Source organism: Lytechinus variegatus, chromosome 15 (assembly GCF_018143015.1).
Source record: "Lytechinus variegatus isolate NC3 chromosome 15, Lvar_3.0, whole genome shotgun sequence".
NCBI lineage: Eukaryota > Metazoa > Echinodermata > Echinoidea > Temnopleuroida > Toxopneustidae > Lytechinus > Lytechinus variegatus.
In genome coordinates, this window is record NC_054754.1 from 17,722,588 (window position 1) to 17,742,800 (window position 20,213).

The following is a 20,213-nucleotide window of genomic DNA, read 5'->3' on the forward strand; positions in this document are numbered from 1 at the left end:
GGAAAAATATCTCAAGTCATCATGGATCATCAAAAATGGGAATTTATGAAGAAAAAAAAAATCTCCATTATGCCACAAAATTTCTATAATATTCATGTACATGGATCTTAATGATACCAAGATACATTTCCCCATTTTTAGACACGTTATTATTTCAATGCCTTTAACAAAATCCTGATATAAAAGGAACAAAAACAATACTACTCTTAAAAATTCAACTATCTATAAGTACCTTTCAAACTTTCATAATTATTGTATATTATTAGATGATCCTCACGTTGAGATGACAAATCAAATTCTCATGAGCCATGGTCTACTTCATATGCTCCAAGCAATCAGCATGAAAGGTAAATTCAATCTGACTAATGCCTTTGATTACAGATGACTTCTCAACAAAAGGTATTGCTGCTTCTTCCCGCTCCTGTTCTCATCAACACCCCATGAAGTACAATGTACTTTTGATATCAAGGGTCAATGAGTTTTTTGACCTTACATACCAGGGGGCCGTTTCATCAGGCTGTTCGTAAGTTAAGAGCAACTTTAAGAACAACTGGTGATCCTTTCTTACGCGAAAAACCATCGTAAATGAATATACCATTTACCACAAGAAAGGATCACCAGTCATTCTTAAAATCGCTCTTAACTTACGAACAGCTTTATGAAACAGCTCCCAGATTCTCAAAACTGTAACTTCCTCGAATCACTGAAAAGTTAAACAATTATGGACGATGACCAAGATTTAGAAATCACCTGGAAGACATTTAGCCTTTAGGCCTTTGCCTATTCTTTCACCTTTGACCTTAGTGAGGTCATTGGGCTCTATTCTCCACACAGGTCAGCGAAGGATCATTACATCTCATTTTACAATGTCTGACTGACTGACCTTTCACCTATCCTCCTGGGGTCAAGTTTCTCACTCCGTTACTGAGTGGCTTTCTCAGATAGGTCGCGTCCGCAATTCTGATCAGACATCAGTACCATTCATACGAAAATTCACTGAGGCAAGACTGACCCTTCACCCTTGACCTGATTGTTAATCAGATGCGATTTGATGGTAAAGACCCTTGCCACGACGTCTTGTTATTAAAAGTGACCATGTCCGCTTCCACCTTCATTACATTCCCTTGTGGAAGATTTACATAACCTGACCCGTCATCCTCGAACTTTGACCCTTGACCCTTTAATTAAGGCCATTGCTCTCCATTCTTTGCATAGACGTCTCATTGTAAGTAGTAAGCATCTGCTTCCGAACGGTCTCGGTCAGCTCGTTCACGTCCTCGCTAGTCTTTCCTTCGGTGGGGACGGGTGGTAGCACTGTGATGGTGAACTTTCCTGCAAGAACAAAATCAGATTCAAATTCATTTCCACAAATTGAGTTACAAATAAACACAAACTTTTTCTTCTTCTTCTCTCTCCCTCCCCACCTCTCTCTCTCTCTCTCTCTGAATATTGTATACATGTATCTGACAATTATGTTGATATTATATTTTTGTTACTTTGCAGCATGATCACTGTTGTCACATTCGACTATTGCGTATTCTCTGATATGGTAACATTTAAGTTCTCACAATATATGCAACTTCATTTCCTTAGGCTTTTCTACCTTATTATAGCATAACATTGTTTACATGAACTCTCATATTGACTGGACTATTATAACTGCACATGGAAACAAGCACTCTTTATTTCTAAGTTCTTTGTTTTAATAAGTAATACATTTAAACATATATTGCCATTTTATACTCATTTCATTTTTGTGTATTTGTAAAGCCCGACTAGTGAGGAGAGCTTCATAACAGAAACTATTTTTTATTTAAGTCATCCTCAGGCATTCGTCGGTGGCAATTTCTCCTTTGTACATATTCTTGTTGTCTTTTGCCTGGAAATAAAATAAATACAAAATAAAATAAACAAACATCGATACGAAAAAATAAACAATAGTAACAATTCTCAAAAGCTAATCAAAATCAAGGGAGTCAGCAGGTCCTCAAAGTTTGGCTATCAAGCAGATAAAAAAAGGAATTTAATGTGAAAATTACATGTTTTAGTCATCACAAGCTTGATTAATGTTCCATGTGAATTAAGTTCCTGTTTTGAGACATAGTTAATAGTTAGGCTTGGAACTCAGTAGTGTGATAGTTGTAATATGAATAATTTGGAGATGTCCTACCGGTAGTTGTTAAAGGTCCTATGACACCAATTCCATCTTATTCTAGATACACATCTAGGTAGTTTTATTTGAAAAATACGAATTTGCCATCAGTTCCTGTGTACAACGAACTGGCGTGTTGAGTTATTCCATGGAAATGAAGTTAAACCGGAACACCCACTAAAATTTTCGAAAGAGTCAACCAATCGACCTGTCAATCATTGTGACGTCATCGAAGGCAGGTTTTCCCAGCTGTGCAGCTGGACCCCTAGTTATTGTACACATTCCACGTACAACCACCATAGGCACTTCACGCTCCAAACATCAACAACACTCAGCAGTTTCCTTCCCTGACGTCATAATTGTCACGTGATATACAAAACCCAAATCGGGCTGAATTTTTGTGGGCGGGGCTAATTTGGCTCAATTTTCAATATAAAACTGCCTTTGAACATGATGTGGGACGTTTTTCGGGTAAAATTTTGATGGAATCGTAATAAGTAACCACTAAGCTAACGAATAAATCAGCATCTTTGCTATATTTCATGGGACCTTAAAACTCACAAACCCCTATATGGGAACTAAATGTTTTTCCAAGTCTATTTTTCTTTGACATCCATTCATTCCACTCAAAGGGGAATTCCGGGCTGAAAATAATTATATCTGAATAAAAAGCAGTAAAATTCAATGAGCAAAATGCTAAAATTTTCATCAAAATCTGATGAGTTTATTGAATTTTTAGATTTTTCCCCCTTAACTCGATCAACAGGGATATTTATTCTTCATGTTAAAACATTTTCAGACAAAAAAGTGAATATTGCCCCTTGCCTGATTTGTCAAATTTTCAGGTTTTTGTTTGTCTGACTTCTTTTATCTGTTCAAATAACATTATTTTCAGCCTGGAGTACCCCTTTAAACTTTTTACAGAATTAACATGTACATGCAACAAAATTTTGTAAATAAGCACATCTGATTCCAGTTCATACACTTTGGACAGGTAATTAACACACTTGAGATTACATATCTTGATAATTACTACTGTTTGTAAACTACATGTATGCAATTAATTCTCGAAATGATGGCGTCATCATTTCTTGTTCCTGATAACAAGAGTGACTGAGTAATGTCAATATAAATCTTCACTTTGTAGTTCAAACTTTTGTGAATGAGGTAGGTGAAATGTACTCATCTCTGTTATCCTCCTTACCCCTGTCCAACTACATGTACCTGTCCCCCCCCAAACAAACTGTCTGTTTGTCTGTGTGTCTCTTTGTTTGGCAATGAGTCCAAACTTCGTCTATCGGAATAGAATTTTGAGATCGCGATACCTGCGGAACCCCTTGACCTACTTTAAATTTTCGTCCACGATTTTATAGTTTACGATCTTGCCGTCAATATGGTAATCTATTTCTTGAATTGGTTATGTATAAATTATAAATATTTTGTGGAAAAATTGAAGCCTGATGAATATTTTTGAAAAGTGCACGAAGTTTGGACACCCAATCATATCTGTGCCCCCCCCCATCTCCTTGTATCTGTTCCCTCTCCTCCCTGAGCTATATCATCCATTCAAATGTATCAAAGCAGATACGAACCAATAGCTCCATCTCAAGTCCTCGCAGGAACTACTCATACCTGGCCAGTTTCCTGACCCATAATGCTAGTAATGTAGACCCACTTGAATGATAACATACTAATCAACTACTCAATAAATTAAATACCACAGTAAGTATGTTACCAAGTAGCACCACAATTACTTTTCCTCTCAAAACACTTTAGTTTCTATATTACAAATACAATTACAAGTTCAGTTTTCTCTGTAGTATTAGTAGATATCTGAAAACATATAATTTAACTATTTTTAAGACTATGTATTAACACACAGTCAATGAATTACCACACACAGTTCACTCTCCCTTTAAATGTTTGTCAAATCTACATGTAGTGTTCTTCAAGAGGGGGGGGGGGTAAACACTACCACTACTGATCATATATTTACAGAAACTATATGAAGTGTATTTCTATTGCACAATACAAGACTCCTGATATGCTTGTTAAATGTGTTTTGATTTGATTTTGATGGTGCTTTCCTTGCTTCCAGGAACTGAAGCTACTCCAGAGTTTTGGGGCTACATAAAGTTATTAAAACAGGTGCCACCCCCCCCCCTCCTGCCCACAGCCAAGTGACAAGGTGTGTTGAACCAGGAATGTGTTTAAATGGGCTATTTTACAACTTGAGATGGTTATTTTGCTATGCGAGATATGTCATGCACAAATATTATCTTTCACTTTTGATCTTTTGTAATTTTTGGTCTGGTACTCTCCCCCCTCCCTCCCCCCCCCCCCCCCCCCCCCCGTCTTCCCCCTCCCTCTAACTCTCTTTCTCACAATGGTATTAATACTGAAAAGTAAATAGATATATATACTTTAATAAGCTTATCAAAATGACCTTAGGCCAGATTTGAACAGATTTTGGTAGTTTGTATGACTTCCCTGTTTTATGTTGTTCTTGTGGGTCATAATCACCTTACTACATTTCAATAGCTTAAGTATTTCTTTGTGCAGTATTAAAGGGAATTTCACAAGCTTACATGTACATGCATATTCTTCTGAAGGTATTATACATTGATCCTTTAATACTCATTATAGGACAAGGTGATCCACAAGCTTGTTCTTTAATGTAGCTCTTTTTCTTATAGACCTTGTCACACCGCCCGAGCTTTGTTGGAGCGGTAGGGAGAGAGGGTCGAATTTTGCTCACAAATTGGGGGAAAAAAACAAAAAACAATCGATATCGAAAATGGTGAACGGTAGCGATCGGTGATGATTTTTTTCTCTCCGCTCCACATTCATAATACAACAGTGTTGAATTATTATTGCAATAAAGTGAGGGCAGTATTGCATAAATTTATTTTACAGGCTTTAAAGAAAATTACAATGTTACAACTTACCCCATGTTCCAACTAACCCCGGTCTCCCCTATCTAATATTTCATCTCTGGAAAATGAAACTATCAAATCTAATGGAGGTGTTAAAAAAATGTACAACGATCAAATGTCTCAGAGTCATACTGATTTACACTTATCTCTGTTATACCAAGTTGATGATGCAAAAAGGTGTATGCCAGCCTACATTGTAGGTATGCTCATAAGGGTCAGACCAGGGTGCTACATAACTTTTTAAAAGCACTTGCCCAGTCGGGAAAGTAAATTTTAAGATAGTTGAAATATACTTGCCCATAAATCTATTTCACTTGCCCGAAAAATCATTGAAAAAATAGTGTTACCTCTTTAAAGGAAAGTTTTGCAGTTTTATAAACCATTGACATGTCTCTCTTTTTACATGAACAGATCTACCTTGTTATTGCATTTCTTTTTCAAAATTGATTTTATCTTGCCTGCCATGACTAAAATTAGGGTCAATATCATATATCGAGCCTAATTTTGGTCATTCTACTGGAAGAATTTTGCTTGCCCAATTTGGGCAAGTAGTTTTGGTCTTTACTTCAAAACACTTGCCTGACCCTAACTTTTACTTGCCCCGGGCAATCGGGCAAGTGCTTATGTAGCACCCTGGGTCAGACCTTATGTTGATGAAAATACCTCCTAGTCCAATCACACCTTGATTATTGCTAAGGAATCTGGGAATTGCTTTTCAATGTGTACCGGCAGGAAGTAATTCCTCAAAAAGCTGTGCGCACCGGAATCGTAGACTAGCTTAGCCGGGGTAATATAGGAGCGCCTTGAGCACCTAGGAAGGTGGATATGTACGCTATACAAATCCTATATTATAATTACGTACACTGGACGTATAATCAAACTTTAAAAAAGAGTGGCGAGATTAATCCCAAAATGCAGTTTTTATACCCCCTCAAAAGAAATGTTTCATGAACTAAAATGGCTCCCCTTCAACAATCGCATTACCTATTTAAATGTATTTTTATGTATGAATCAATCGTGTGTCATCGGAATTCTAGATCATAATGTGGTTAGTCAAGATTGCAAGAGACTCATTGATATGCTTCAAAACACAATTTGATCACCCTAGTATATAGCAATTAGAGTGTGCCTTCTATCTAGCTTCCTATTACAAGGCAGAGGGAATTATTCTACAAATAATGCACATAAGCGCGTGCATACAGAGCCAAATGATGAACGATGTGCAAGAAGAGTCAATGGATACACCGCACCGAGATCCGCAGGACCGAGTGCGGTATATTCATCTGGCGAGTCGAGCACAGAGTTCATTATTTAATAATAATATAGGGTATTTATATTGCGCACATATCCACCTTGTTAGGTGCTCAAGGCGCTCCTATATTACCCGGCTAAGCTAGGCGTTCATAGTGCACACAGCTTTTTAAGGAATTACTTCCTACCGGTACCCATTTACCTCACCTAGGTTGAGTGCAGCACATTGTGGATCAGTTTCTTGAAGGAAATTACGCCATGGCTGGGATTCGAACCCACGACCCTCTGTTTCAAATTCCGAAGACTAATCCACTGGGCCACAACGCTCCATTTAGGTCCTCTATGCACAATAATGCGTGTATTGTTTGTTTTATAACCCGCCCCATATGTTACTGAGTTGCCCTGAATGCTATATTTGATCTAAATTCTAGATAATTCCAGACCTCGCACTATCCTGCACTCTGACGTCAGAGAGCAGGATAGTCCATTTGGCATGACGTCAGAGTATACAAATAATGCACACAAGCGCGTGCATGCAGGGCCAAATAATGAACAATGTGCGAGAAGAGCCAATGGATATACAGCACCAAGGTCCGCAGGTGCTATACATCCGTTTGGCGAGTTGAGCACAGAGTGAATGAAATGTATTTTTCAAAAGGTACCAAAGAATACTCACCAGTTCCAAATCGCTTTTCTCTTTGGCTGTAGAAATCGGAGTACGATGAAAACACGACCGGAATCACAGGGACCTGTACAAAGGAATGAATGATTGAAGATAAATAAATAAATAAATAAATAAATAAATAAATAAATAAATAAGATTGGTATCAACCCCGAAATGCCCAAGAGTCCTGAAAAATTACATAAGAGCCCCCAAAATTCCAGATTCGCTGCAAAGTTGAAGCTTGTCTAATCTTACAGGTTTATGCCACGGAAGAGCCGCGGTGCAGTGGTTCTGATTCTCGCCTTGTAAACAGAGGGTCGGGTGTTCGAATCCCACCATGCTCTAGCATCCTTTGGCAAGGCGTTAATCCACACTTTGCCACTCTCCACCCAGGTGCGAAATGGATATTGACCCCTTAGTTAGAAATTTGGCCGGTTTGCTGCTACCGATAGTTGGCGCACAGTATTGTGAATCCACCAAATTGCAAATAATAAGGCATGTTTTCACATAAATTCAAGATAATTCAATTCAAAATGGTTTATTTGCAAAAGTTTACATTTCAAACAAAATCATCAATAACAAGTTAACAAGTGGAATGCCTCTAGCCGTCTCACCTGCATCACGTGATTCAACATAGCAGCAGTGCTGACTTTGAAAACTACTATAACTCGCACAAGATGTTCAGTGATACTTGGTTACTCTTATTTCCACGTTTTATGAACTAGACCAAAACACTTTTAATTCAGAGATAGGATGGCAATTCAACAAATAACCCCAATGTGGCCAAAGTTCATTGACCTCACATGACCTTTCACCTTGATCATGAGACCTGAAACTTGCACAGGATATTCAGTGATACTTGATTACTCTTATGTCCAAGTTTCATGAATCAGATCCAAAAAACTTTTTTGATTGTAATTCAACAGATACCCACAAATCGGCCATAGTTCATTGACCCTAAATGACCTTTGACCTTGGTCATGTGACGTGAAACTCCTGCAGGATGTTTGGTGATACTTGATTAACCTTATGTCCAAGTTTAATGAACTAGGTCCATATATTTTCTAAGTTATGATGACATTTCAAAAACTTAACCTCAGGTTAAGATTTTGATGTTGATTCCCCCAACATGGTCTAAGTTTATTTACCCTAAATGACCTTTGACCTTGGTCATGTGACATGAAACTCTATTAGGATGTTCAGTAATACTTGGTTAACTTTATGGCCAAGTTTCATGAACTAGGTCCGTATACTTTCTAAGTTATGATGTCATTTCAAAAACTTAACCTCAGGTTAAGATTTGATGTTGACGCCGCCATCTTCGCCGCCGCTGTCGGAAAAGCAGCGCTTATAGTCTCACCCTGCTATGCAGGCGAGACAATAAAAACTTACAGTACTACAAACAAATTTCAATATTGACATATATGTAAGTATATCATAAATAAATTAAAATCGATACTCACTCATCAAATAGCAAAATACATGTTAATTCACTTAATGTGTTACAATTATCATTTTAGATTTTCTTGTTTGAAAGAAATATGTTGATCCAATAAAGGTTATTCACATGATTTACACAGCCTAACATTCAGTAAAACCAAGTTTCTATGTGCTGTCACAGAATTAATGAGGGTCTTGTGAAACAGGGCCTTTGTCAATTAATTTACCTGAGCTTGGACGGCAAGATGGAAAGCTCCTTTCTTAAAAGGAAGTAGACCCGTTTCTCGATTTCTTGTCCCTTCTGGATATATCCAAACTTTGACCTGGAAATGGATAAATATCATACAATACTTTAAAATAATCATGCCGTTATATTCCATTACATTTAAAAGGGTGAATGAAATCTTTGGAACAAGCAGGCTTGTGTGAAAACAGAAAAATCAAAGAAAAGGAAAAAGAAAGTTGAAGAAACATCAGACAAAAAATGAGATAGTTATGAGCATTTGAATATTGCAATCACTAATGCCATGGAGATCCTCCTATTGGCAATGCGACAAGGATGTGTGATGTCACATGTGAACAACTTTCCCTTTGATGGACTATAAAATACCCCCAAAATGTATCTTTTTGCTTTACTTTGTATGGTGATACAAACTCTTTAGTCATGATGTATTCCTTTTTTAAAATCTGTATTACACGCCCTCTTATAGAAAGAATATATGATCTACTGATAGATTTGATAAAAGAGGCAGTTTAAGTGAAATATACTACAGTAATGAAGAGAGGTGTTCACAAGTGACATCACACATCTCTATCGCATTGCCAATGTCAGTATCTCCATAGCATTAATGACCGCAATATTCAAATGCTCTTAACTTTCTCATTATTTGTCCGATTTTTCTCAAACTTTCGTTGACCTGTTTCTTTGATTTTTCTGATTTCACACAAGCTATCTTGTTTCCAAAGGTTTCATTCTCTTTAAAAGGAAATACAAACCAGCCACTTCGTATAACACCCCATCAAGTCCTCAATTACATGTAATCAAATCTGGCCACGTTTCTAACCCATAATGCAACATTCTGAGGAGTATACTCTTGCAATATATATATAGGCCAGGGGTGGATCCAGGATATTCAGAAAGGGGGGGGGGGCACATTTCCCCCAAGGAAAAATCTGCCAGGCAAAAAAATAAATAAAAAAAGGTCTTCACCATCAAAAGGGGGAGGGGGCACACTTTAACAGCATTTTTATATTACAAATGTTAATTGTGCCTCTCAAAAGTGGGGGGCATGGGCCGGCTGTACCCCCCCCCCCCCCCCCCCGATACGCCAGTGATATAGGCCCACTTAAATGATATCATTCTAATTCACTACTCAATGCCACAATAATTATGTTCTTAATGTGTAGAACAAGCACTTTTCCTCTCAAAATAATTTTCACGAGATAGGCCTACGAATAGAATCAAAAGCAATTTATTTCTTTCATTTAAATATCAATAGTTGGGTGTATCTCAAAAATTATATGTGAACACATTTGTACAGTAGTAGCTATTTACATACAGTCAATGTGAGACCGCACATGGTCTTGGTCTCTTATCGAAGATACACTTTTCAATAACTATACCTTTTCTACAAAGTATTAAAGTGTACAGGGCCCCGTCTTACAAAGAGTTACGATTGATCAAAACAATCGCAACTATGGACGGCCAGCAACGTCAACATCTATTATGCATGTATGTTCAAATTATTTTCTAGCTATATTTATTCATGCATTCATTGTTTTCTTGAAAATTCACTGCACTTCTGTTTGCATTGTGCAAATTTTTTATAGAAAAAAATTATGACACTAATGGATTTCCATGGAGTTACGATTGATCAGATCAATCGTAAATCTTTGTAAGTCGGGGCCCAGATCTTCTTTTTTTTTACTATTTGTAGTCCCATTCAGGCCCTGTCTCACAAAGATTGGTATTAAAGAGATCTTCATCATTGTGATTGATCTTTATAATTCCTATCTCTTTAATAATAAATCATTTGAAATCAATCTCATCTAAGTGTTTGATTTTGAATCAAGTGCACCACTTTGTTAGATTGGCACCCGAGTTCATAGTACTGTGGGTTCCTATATTCAAATTAGAATTCTAATTCTAAAAGTGTCTAATGACTGTAGTGCTACATGTAAACATGTCAGACTGCAATTTGGTCCAATGAACGCATGAAAAATTGGGCTACACGTAATTCTAATCTTGTCTAACAATCCTCGATAATCTCATTGCCGCTTTCATCACCCATCCCCCCATTGTCAGATCGTCTTTTATGTCCATTGAAACCAATTTTCACAATCAGACAGACAGAACTATCAACTTTTCTCAGTTTGAGAAACATTCTAAAGCATGATCTAATTAAATGGATACACAATAGCGCTCACCCTCAGAGCTGAGCTACCGATATGAAAATTACCCCCCCCCCCTTGTATTTAAGGGCTCCAAATAGAGCACCAAAGTGATGTCACTTTTTTTTTGCATTTCAGCATTTTTGGTAGAGCATGATGAAACCCCCCCCCCCCCACAACCCAAATTTTGTGGGAATCCATCCATGGGGGAATTAGATATGACCTCATGAATACATAATTAGCCCCAATGAAGTCAAGTTTTTTGGCCTGGATCCTAATATTAAGATGTTGGAAATGCTCTTCTTTTTAATAAAACTTCACACAATGTCAAGAAGCTTCAGTATGCTCAGAATACAGCTGCCAGGGTTTTAACTGGTACGTCAAAATATCAACACATTTCACCAATTCTCCAAAAGTTACATTGGTTGCCAATTTGGAAGCATATAAAATTTAAAATACTTCTTCTCATTTGGAAAGTGTAAAATAGTATGGCGGCAAAATATCTACAAGACATTGTCATGCCTTATACACATGCTTGTAGCCTAAGATCATTACACCAGCAACTTCTTAAGACTCCCAGGACATGTGTAGCATATGGTACGTGAGCTTTCTCTGCCTCAGCACCTCCTCTCTGTAATAATTTGCCGTTGAATTTAAGAACTATACCATCACTGGAGACCTTCAAATCTAAACTGAAGTCTTATCTTTTCTAACAGTATTAGTTATTGGCACTTTGACACTCATCCGAACTCTCTCATTCTTTCTTTCTTGTGCGCCTCGCAATAGAATATTTCTAGATAGATGGCACTATATAAATGCCTACTATTATTATTAGAACTAGGCCAATAATACATTAACTTCAATGGGGCTAAATTATGTATTCATGAGGTCATATCTTGGGGTCCCATGGAGACCAATTCCCACCAAATTTAGGTTGTGGGGGTTTTCATCACGCTCTACCAAAATATCGTATCAAAAATGCTGAAATGCAAAAAAAAATGTGACATTACTTCAGTACTATATTTGGAGCCTTGAAAAACAGGGGGGGATTGGTGATTGATTGGTGGTGATTTTTTACCTGATTGCTAAGCATGAATGCTTGTAAGCAAGCAACCAGAGGACCGACAGCTTAAGGTCCTCTCCGAAGGACCTGGTACTGAGGATTAATTCCTTACCAAAGGGCACTAGCGCACCAAGTGGGAATCGAACCCGGGCCACCGGAATACGAATCCCTTGCTCTGCCGACTGAGCTATCGCACCTCCTCATTCTCATATCAGTAGCTCAGCTCTGAAGGTGTGTGCTATTGTGCAGATCATAGGGGATAGGGAGGACATACTAATGGATTCTTATAAAGTTTTATCAGTAAAAAACACTCACTTTGTTTATAAAATGAAAGGTTTAATATCCCTAATGCAATAACTGGCAATGATAGCTAGATAGCTAGGTACATGAGGATACTGATAGATGTACATGTAGATAGACCTTTAATAGATAGATATGGTAGATAGAATATATAACTATATAATTATAGAGAAAGATGTAGATAGATCTTTTAACAGATTAGATGGATAGATGGACGGACGGACAGACAGACAGACAGATATTACATCGATAGACAGATGTGTAAACAAAAGAGATATGAATTTCAGAAAGAAAAAGCCGACATAAAAAACAGGGATTACATTTTTATCCTTGATGTGTTGGACTGTCTGGTCCATGGTATTCCTGGCCTTATCCGGGTGAAGGCGATCCACAAAAATAGTCCCACATAGGTAGAGGCTTGCACCAAATGGTCCCGAGAACATAAGCTCCTTCTTCGCAATGCACACACATCGCTTAGGCCAGACGCCGAATGAAAACATACCTACAGATCAAATAGAATTAGGTAAACTTTAAATTAGAATGAATAAGATTTACATATCAACCACAAATCAGGAAATGTTTGGGTGAGTGAAGAATAAAAGACTCCTGTAACACATAGTAACACATAGTATAGTGGATTTCACGGTACACCCACAAACCCAAAGTGTGGCTTAGATATGTGGACGACACTTTTGTGGTTTGGCAACATGGAGCAGAAGAAACTAACAATTTCTTACAGCACCTCAACTCTCAACACGAGTGTATCAAGTTCACCATGGAAATGGAGAATAAGGGGTCTATCCCCTTTCTTGATACAAAGATTACGAGGACGGCACAGGGATCCCTATCCCATCAGGTTTATCGGAAACCTACTCACACTGATCGGTACTTGAACTATCGTTCATTCCACCACCCATCAGTGTTGAGATCCATCAACAAGACCTTAGTCAAACGAGCACATGAGGTTAGTGACCAGATCCACCTGAGAGGTGAGCTTGTACATATCAAACGTGTTTTGAAATGTAACAACTACCCCTCACATAAGATCTGCACTGAGCTTCCCCCTCGCGGAACCCTCATGTCAGACAACCCAAGGCGAGAGTTATTCTTCCATATCTGGGAGCAGCCTCTCACAAGATTCAGAGGATTTTGAGAGAAGCCGACATTGAGGTTCGTCATAGTTCCTCAAATAAGCTTCAATCTGCCCTCACCAGCCATAAGGACAAGCGCAACTCCAAGGACCTTCCTGGAGTTTACCGAATTCCTTGTGAATGCGGTAAAGTTTACATCGGAGAGACGGGTCGTTCCTTTAACACTCGGATTAAGGAACATAGGGCCCATGGTAGGCGAGACGAGAGGGACAAGTCTGCAATCATCGATCATGCTCATACACATGATCACCGGATCCTCTGGGATGAAAGTAGACTAGTCACCCGTGTCCCCTACTGGCATCAGCGGAGAGTCAGAGAAGCGTTGGAGATTGAGGAACATAACACTGTTCCTCAAGACAGCGGCCTCCAACTTAGCAATATCTGGCTTACCGTTCTGGACAAAGGGGCTAATTTGCCTAATTAGCCTACCGGGAGTTTCTACACACACGTGTGAGCACTGCGGCGCACGGGCGGAAGTGGTGGCTTTTGTCATTCATGCTAATCTTAGCGGGAATGATAGATGACGGCATTTCCGGTCGTAGCTGGTTTTGCGCGCCCAATTTGTGTGTTGTCACCCACGTCCGCATATGTGGATGTCATGTGACATTTCTAGCCAATCAGACCCATGTACCCTGCGAGATACCGTGCAGACGGCACTTCGACAGAGTATATAAGACTTGCTTTTTACAAACTATGCTCATTCTCCTGAGGACGACAAGAACACACTTGTCGAAACGTCGAGATTGGGTGGTCCTTTTCAGGACCAACATTTGCCCAAGAAAGATACATGGTGTACCGTGAAATCCACTATACTATTGTTCTTCGCCATGGAAACCTTCAGAAGTTATATCCTGTAACACAGTCTGGCGTAAAGCATGCTCTTACCGTATATTATGGCTTTACTTTCCCTGATTTTGTATGTATTTTTAGATAAAGGGCTGAAATTTGAAAATCATCTCTTGATATACATTGCGGCCCAGAAAAAAAAGGAAACCAGGATTCTCATGTCTTTCTTCTTCAAAGAAAAATGAATTGTGATTTTTCATTTACATAATACAATTCAATTATTTCTCTATATTTTGATACCCAATATGAGATGAACAATTCACGCATTAATGAGCAAGAAGAGTTTGAAATTTTAATGTCAAAATCAGGTTACGCAGTAAAGTTGAACAAGATTGGACTGCGTTTACGGTATCTGACGATTGGCTTATCAGCATTTCTTTTGTATTCTTTGATAAGTTTCTCTCACTGATCCCTAAAATGAGAGTGGATTCAGATTCACATGTGAGTTTCTGCACAAACCATTTCTGACATGCCTCAAAATTTATGTTTTGTACTCTGCCATTTGGGAGCGATTTGCTAAAATGTTTGTCTCATATTGAAGATGAAATTCCACTCTTACTATGAATATCAAATTTATAGTAAAAACATATTTAATAATTGTGAAATCTGTCTCTGAAAATGGGTTTCCTATTTTGTGGGACGCACTGTATAACAAAGGAGGTGTTACAGACAATATTTGTAATCAATCGCAAATATTCTGTAGCAAGTTTACAATTGATTGATCAATTTTAACTGGAGCAAATCAGATTACACTGCTTGTTTCAAGAAGCAGATTAGCAATCGCTCGCAAATTTGCAAGTAATTGCAAGTCATATATGGTTGATTTAGGAACTGAAAATAGATTTGCAACTGATGGCAAGTTTCTTGCAATACCCCATATTAAAGTAATCAAACAAAACAAACATCCAGTAATTGAGAGTTCGAGATGGAAGGTATTTCCATCCCTGCTATGAAACACTGCACAACGGCACTGTAAATTTTTTTTTTTATTAAAACATAAATCTACTTCTAATTGCTCAGCTCATTCTGTGATCATGAACGACCTTTGGCCTACGTATATAATACTTACTGAATAAATCAATGGAAGATTGGTGATTTGCAACGACAATAGCAGGCTTATTGTAGTCAAGGTGGTGAAGGCCTCGGACTTCAGCACGTATTCCAAACAGGCCATTAGTGTTGGAGATCAATGCACAGACCCATCTACAAAAAAAAAAAAACAATATGCATATGACTATGAGGTTCATGAAAGAAAACTAAGTCAATATTTGAAAGAATTCTTGACAAAACATTTGGCTTTGGTAATCACAATCAGATTTGACAACAACAGCACAGAAAGATTTGTTTGTATACTGTAACTTTGGGAGTGAAAAGAAGCTTTAAAGGTAAATGCTAGTTTTGGTAACGATATCAAAATGAGTTCGTACAGAATCCAATGAAATGACCACCAAAGTGTCTGTTAAATGCATGTGCCAACGGATTCTGGAAGAAATTGTGTAATTGCTGAGAAATCATCAAATAAGCACAGGATTCGGGAAGAGCGTCGGGCCGGACGCTCTAAGCTATAATTATACATTGTCCCACGTGCGCTGATCTGTGTTGGGGATCTTTGGTATGAACATTTTTCAGCGTAGATTTCAAGATTTCACAAAGTTCAGTTAATGTAACTGTACCAGGTCTAGATTCTCGATGATTACTGACAATTAAGCCTTGTTTTACAGACTTTTTCATGAAATCAGTGTTTACTGCAACTACTGGAATTTCTCTTTAAATCAAGCTGATATTACATGTAAATACAACATACTTCTGGGTCCATATTCATAAAACCTGTTCAATGAGTCTCCATGTAGTTGTCACCTAATTTCATTTAACACAGTGTACAATCATGCAATTATTAGTATACAAATAATGAAGGTGAAAGATGATTGATCCATTCAACGAGGCGTAGCCTCGTTGAATGGAACATTATTTCATCTTTCACTGAATGAAGTATTCTGTCCATTGCACGAATGAAAAAACATTCATTATTTTGTTTATATGACACCTAAAAAATATTTTTTTTTCATATCAAACTCATGAATTTGATGCAAAACATGTTCTTGCAGTGCGAGTTCGGTCTGTTGATTGTTACATGTACGTCATTGCAACAAACGCACTGCTGGTGCAAGAGATGAGAGCTGCAGTCTCGGTGCACGAGTGCAATGGACAAAATCGTATGGATCCGAAATTGCACGGTTGATGACGTCATTGCTAAATGGGCTGAATGAACGATATCAAACAACCAATCAAATCACAAGGATCTACAATGTAAGTGTCATATAATGGACTTATAACCCAGATGGAGACTGAATGATAATAATAATAGGCATTTATATACATGTAGCACCATTTATAGAGAAATATTCTATCCTGAGGCACGTTATTATCATTATTACCCCTGCTTTATCTTGATCTGCTTTTCAGTGCTCATGCATTCAAGGAATTAATCCTACCGGGTACCCATTAACCTCACCTGGGTTGAGTGCAGCACAATGTGGATAAATTTCTTGCTCAAGGAAATTACATCCTGGCTGGGATTCGAACCCAAGACCCCCTGTTTAAAAGTCATAAGACTATATCCACTGGGTCACAACGCTCCACATGATTTCACTATAACACGTTTTTCCACAGACTCCAGCCCACATACATCATATGTGGACCAGGCAAAGAAATTATTTTATTTCGAGGGCTACTACTGACACCCTACTGCTGTACATCGTCACAAATGGGGCTTTTCCAGGGCCCGTTTTTTTTTTCCAGTGGACTTTTTAAAAGAACTTTTAGTTTCCCAGATGTGGATATTTGGCACACTAACTCATTATGATGTAAGGAACATTATCAACTGAAAGATTTTGTGAACTAAGACGAAATTCATGTTAAATCTGAACTCAAATTGTTAGGTGTGCACTGTGCAGAGTGGGGCCCACCATCATATACCTGAAACTAGTTTCAACTTTCTTTTTTTTATGTGTGTGCATGTGTGAGGACATTGGAAAAACTTTCATTTGCAACCATCGACAAATTTTCATGATATCCTTCCTAAAAATTAAGGAATGAATCGTGATAGCTCCCAATTAGAAATTGTTTAAAAACACATTATTTAGCATTTTGTAGACAACTAGGAACCCAGTGCTCTCCACTCCATCTCCACTTAAATTAGAAAAAGCGCTTTAGAGACATGCATTTTTGCCTATGTATTTGCGCTATACAAAAACGTTCCATTATCATTATTATCATATTTCCAACTTGATCACAACTTTGGTAAATCTTTAAAAATGTTTGAATTAATTTATTTCTGTTGCTTCATAAATTCTTCATGAAAGGAAATTGAAGTTAAACATTTATATCAGATTTTTTTTTCAATTCATTCTTTAAAGGGCAAGTCCACCAACCAAAAAGATGATTTGGAGAAGAGGAGAAAAATCAAACAAGAAGTTTGCTGAAAATTTCATCAAAACCAGAGGTAATTATTGTTTTTTGCAGATTTGACAATATAACGTTAATTCCATGCATTCCTAGAGAAAGCATGTATCACATCATATACTGTAGAGTAGAAAATTGAAATTTCTTATAATAAAGTACAAAAGAAATAGTAAGTGGGTCATGTCAGTTCCTTCATTTGCTCATTTACCAGGATATTTATAATGCATGCTATTCTTAAATAAGTCAAAGAATATGAAACTTTGAAATGTCACCAGTCATACTTTTTCTAATTTTACATCCAATTTGGATGAAATTTTCAGCATTGCTTATGCTTCAAATTTTGCTGGGGTGGACAAACATTTATGCTTAAAGTGGTGAACTTGCCATCAGGTTTGAGAATACTCTTGAAAACTGATCCCATAAAATGTGTGCAGTATGTGTCATGTGACTATGTTCAAAAGTTTTAAACTTTCTAAAAACAATATTTAGTATGTTAGAACCAATTGATATCGCAAATTAACACTAAACATAGCAGCCAAAAACTGACTGATGTCACATTGATAAAATAACAAATAAAGTAGGGTAACTAAATTAAATTAAAATGATACTAGAAATAAGTAGAGTACATACAGAACGAACATCCAATTAAAAATGTAAAGCAAATTTACAAAAAAAAAATTATACCCCCAGAAAAGAAATTGTCATGATCAACTTCAAATGAAAATTATTAAATGACATGATTTATTTGTATCAAATATCATGATCCAAGGCCTTGCCTTACAGAGCTGCAACAGATCAATTTTTTTTTACAGATCTATATGATGCATACATTTATCATAACTCAGAATGATCCTCTCTTGGGGTTTGTTTACAAAAGGGCATTGTGCAACTGCAAACACCTTGTTGAAAAAAATCATGACGTAATGGATTTCCATATCGAATCGGATCAATCACAACTCTCTGTTAAAGACATGACACTGTTCTGTCATCGTTACTCCCAGTCTGTGCCTCCTTTTAACCTTCCTCTCCTCCTTTACTTTTCCTCTACCACCATGGAACCACCACTGATTTAATCTTCCTTCTCTGTGCCTCATTTCGTCTTTCTCTCCTCCTTCACTTTCTCCTCTACCACCACCTCTCCTAAACTTCCTTCTCTGCGCCTCTCCTCCTACTCTCAATTCACTCTCATTCGTCCTCCTCTCCTCCGTATCCCATGACTTCCCTTCTTTACCCCCCCCCTCCCCCTTCTCATCTATAATCTACCTTATCCCCTTCTCCTCCTCGCCTTCCTGCCCCCTTCAACATCTCCTCTTCCTATTAATCCTAATTTGCACTGAGCAGGTCCTTCACTTCTTTCTTGTCCTGTCATTATTCATCCCTCCTTGTCGATTGTCCCTTCCGAAAGTGGTGGTTCGTGCAACACAACACTACGTGCATACATGTAGTCATAGACCTACACTAACCATTACCCGAGGTACCTTGTCTTCGTCTTCTTGTCCCCTACTTTTAATTCGGCCTCATCCCCACCTCCTCGATCCTCTAGGGCTTACCACCCTTCCATTCTCTTCTGTTCCTCCTCCCTTGCCTCAATCTCCCCTTCTCCATATCCTCCCCTTTCAGTTTCACAAGAGACATTAATCTTACCGATGATTCAACGGATCTCGAGGCCTGGGAAGTGACAATATGACGACAATAAATGCCTCAATCTGCAGCAATGTGTAGTACAGAGTCATTTTGGCATAGTACTTGAATGTGTTACTTAACTCGTACAAGAGTATTAGTCCAAGTAACACACTTATCACAAATATTTGTATCCAGTCGAGCTCCATCCTGTTTTGTTTTCTCAATCTTAGAGAACCACCGGCACAACGGCACCAAGCTTAGATCTTCCTGCTCAGGGCCTGCCAGGCCAGGCTCTCTTTTGAGTTTACTTTGAATGAAATTAAGCCTAGGCCCTACCTAGGCTAGGCTATAGAACTGAGAAGGTCCTTTGGCTTGCCTTGGCTTTGGCTTAATATTAGGCAAATCAGGGATCACAGCAGCTAGCAGAAATACATTATTACAAGCAGGTTAGCCCATTCAGGTTGGCCGCTGCACACATTCATGCCAAGCCAATTCAAAAGCTACTGACAGTGTTCAATCCCAGCTAGCTTGTGTATTGATCCAGTCCATAGTAATGTAGCAATTCCGTCATGAGAATGGACTGGGACCGAGGTGAACCATTATTGTTTACGTACACGCACGAACTTCAACTTTGACCGTCAATGCATATGGTCATTGGGCGCGAGGTTCGGCGACATAAAATTGCTCCTCTATATAACTATAAGCTTCGCGAAGCGAAGAGCATTATAATGCGAGCGGTCGAGCAGCGGCGCGGCAGTCGTGCGATCTTTGCCAGCACCGTTTGTTTGTAGGGTTAGATTTGTTTTAATGGCGTGATTTCCTCAGAAAATATGGTTCTTGGTCGTGGCTTGCCCATCGAATAGAAATAGACCATAATGAAATTATTGCTCCGCCCGTTGTTACTTTTAAACATTAAGAACCCCTCGACTTTATT

The 20,213-nt window shown here is 38.1% G+C and overlaps 1 protein-coding gene across 1 annotated transcript; it reads right to left on the reverse strand.

Annotated features, from left to right (window-relative positions):
* Positions 1-604: 604 nt before the first annotated feature.
* LOC121428906 (1-acyl-sn-glycerol-3-phosphate acyltransferase alpha-like) lies at positions 605-19,944 on the reverse strand. The gene is made up of 6 exons (XM_041625789.1): positions 19,301-19,944; positions 15,264-15,397; positions 12,518-12,699; positions 8,671-8,766; positions 7,016-7,088; positions 605-1,332 (listed from the first exon to the last, which is right to left on the reverse strand). Exons 1-6 carry the CDS (start codon positions 19,483-19,485, stop codon positions 1,181-1,183), a joined length of 822 nt encoding a protein of 273 aa, XP_041481723.1. The 5' UTR covers positions 19,486-19,944; the 3' UTR covers positions 605-1,180.
* Between the last annotated feature and the right edge of the window lie 269 nt (positions 19,945-20,213).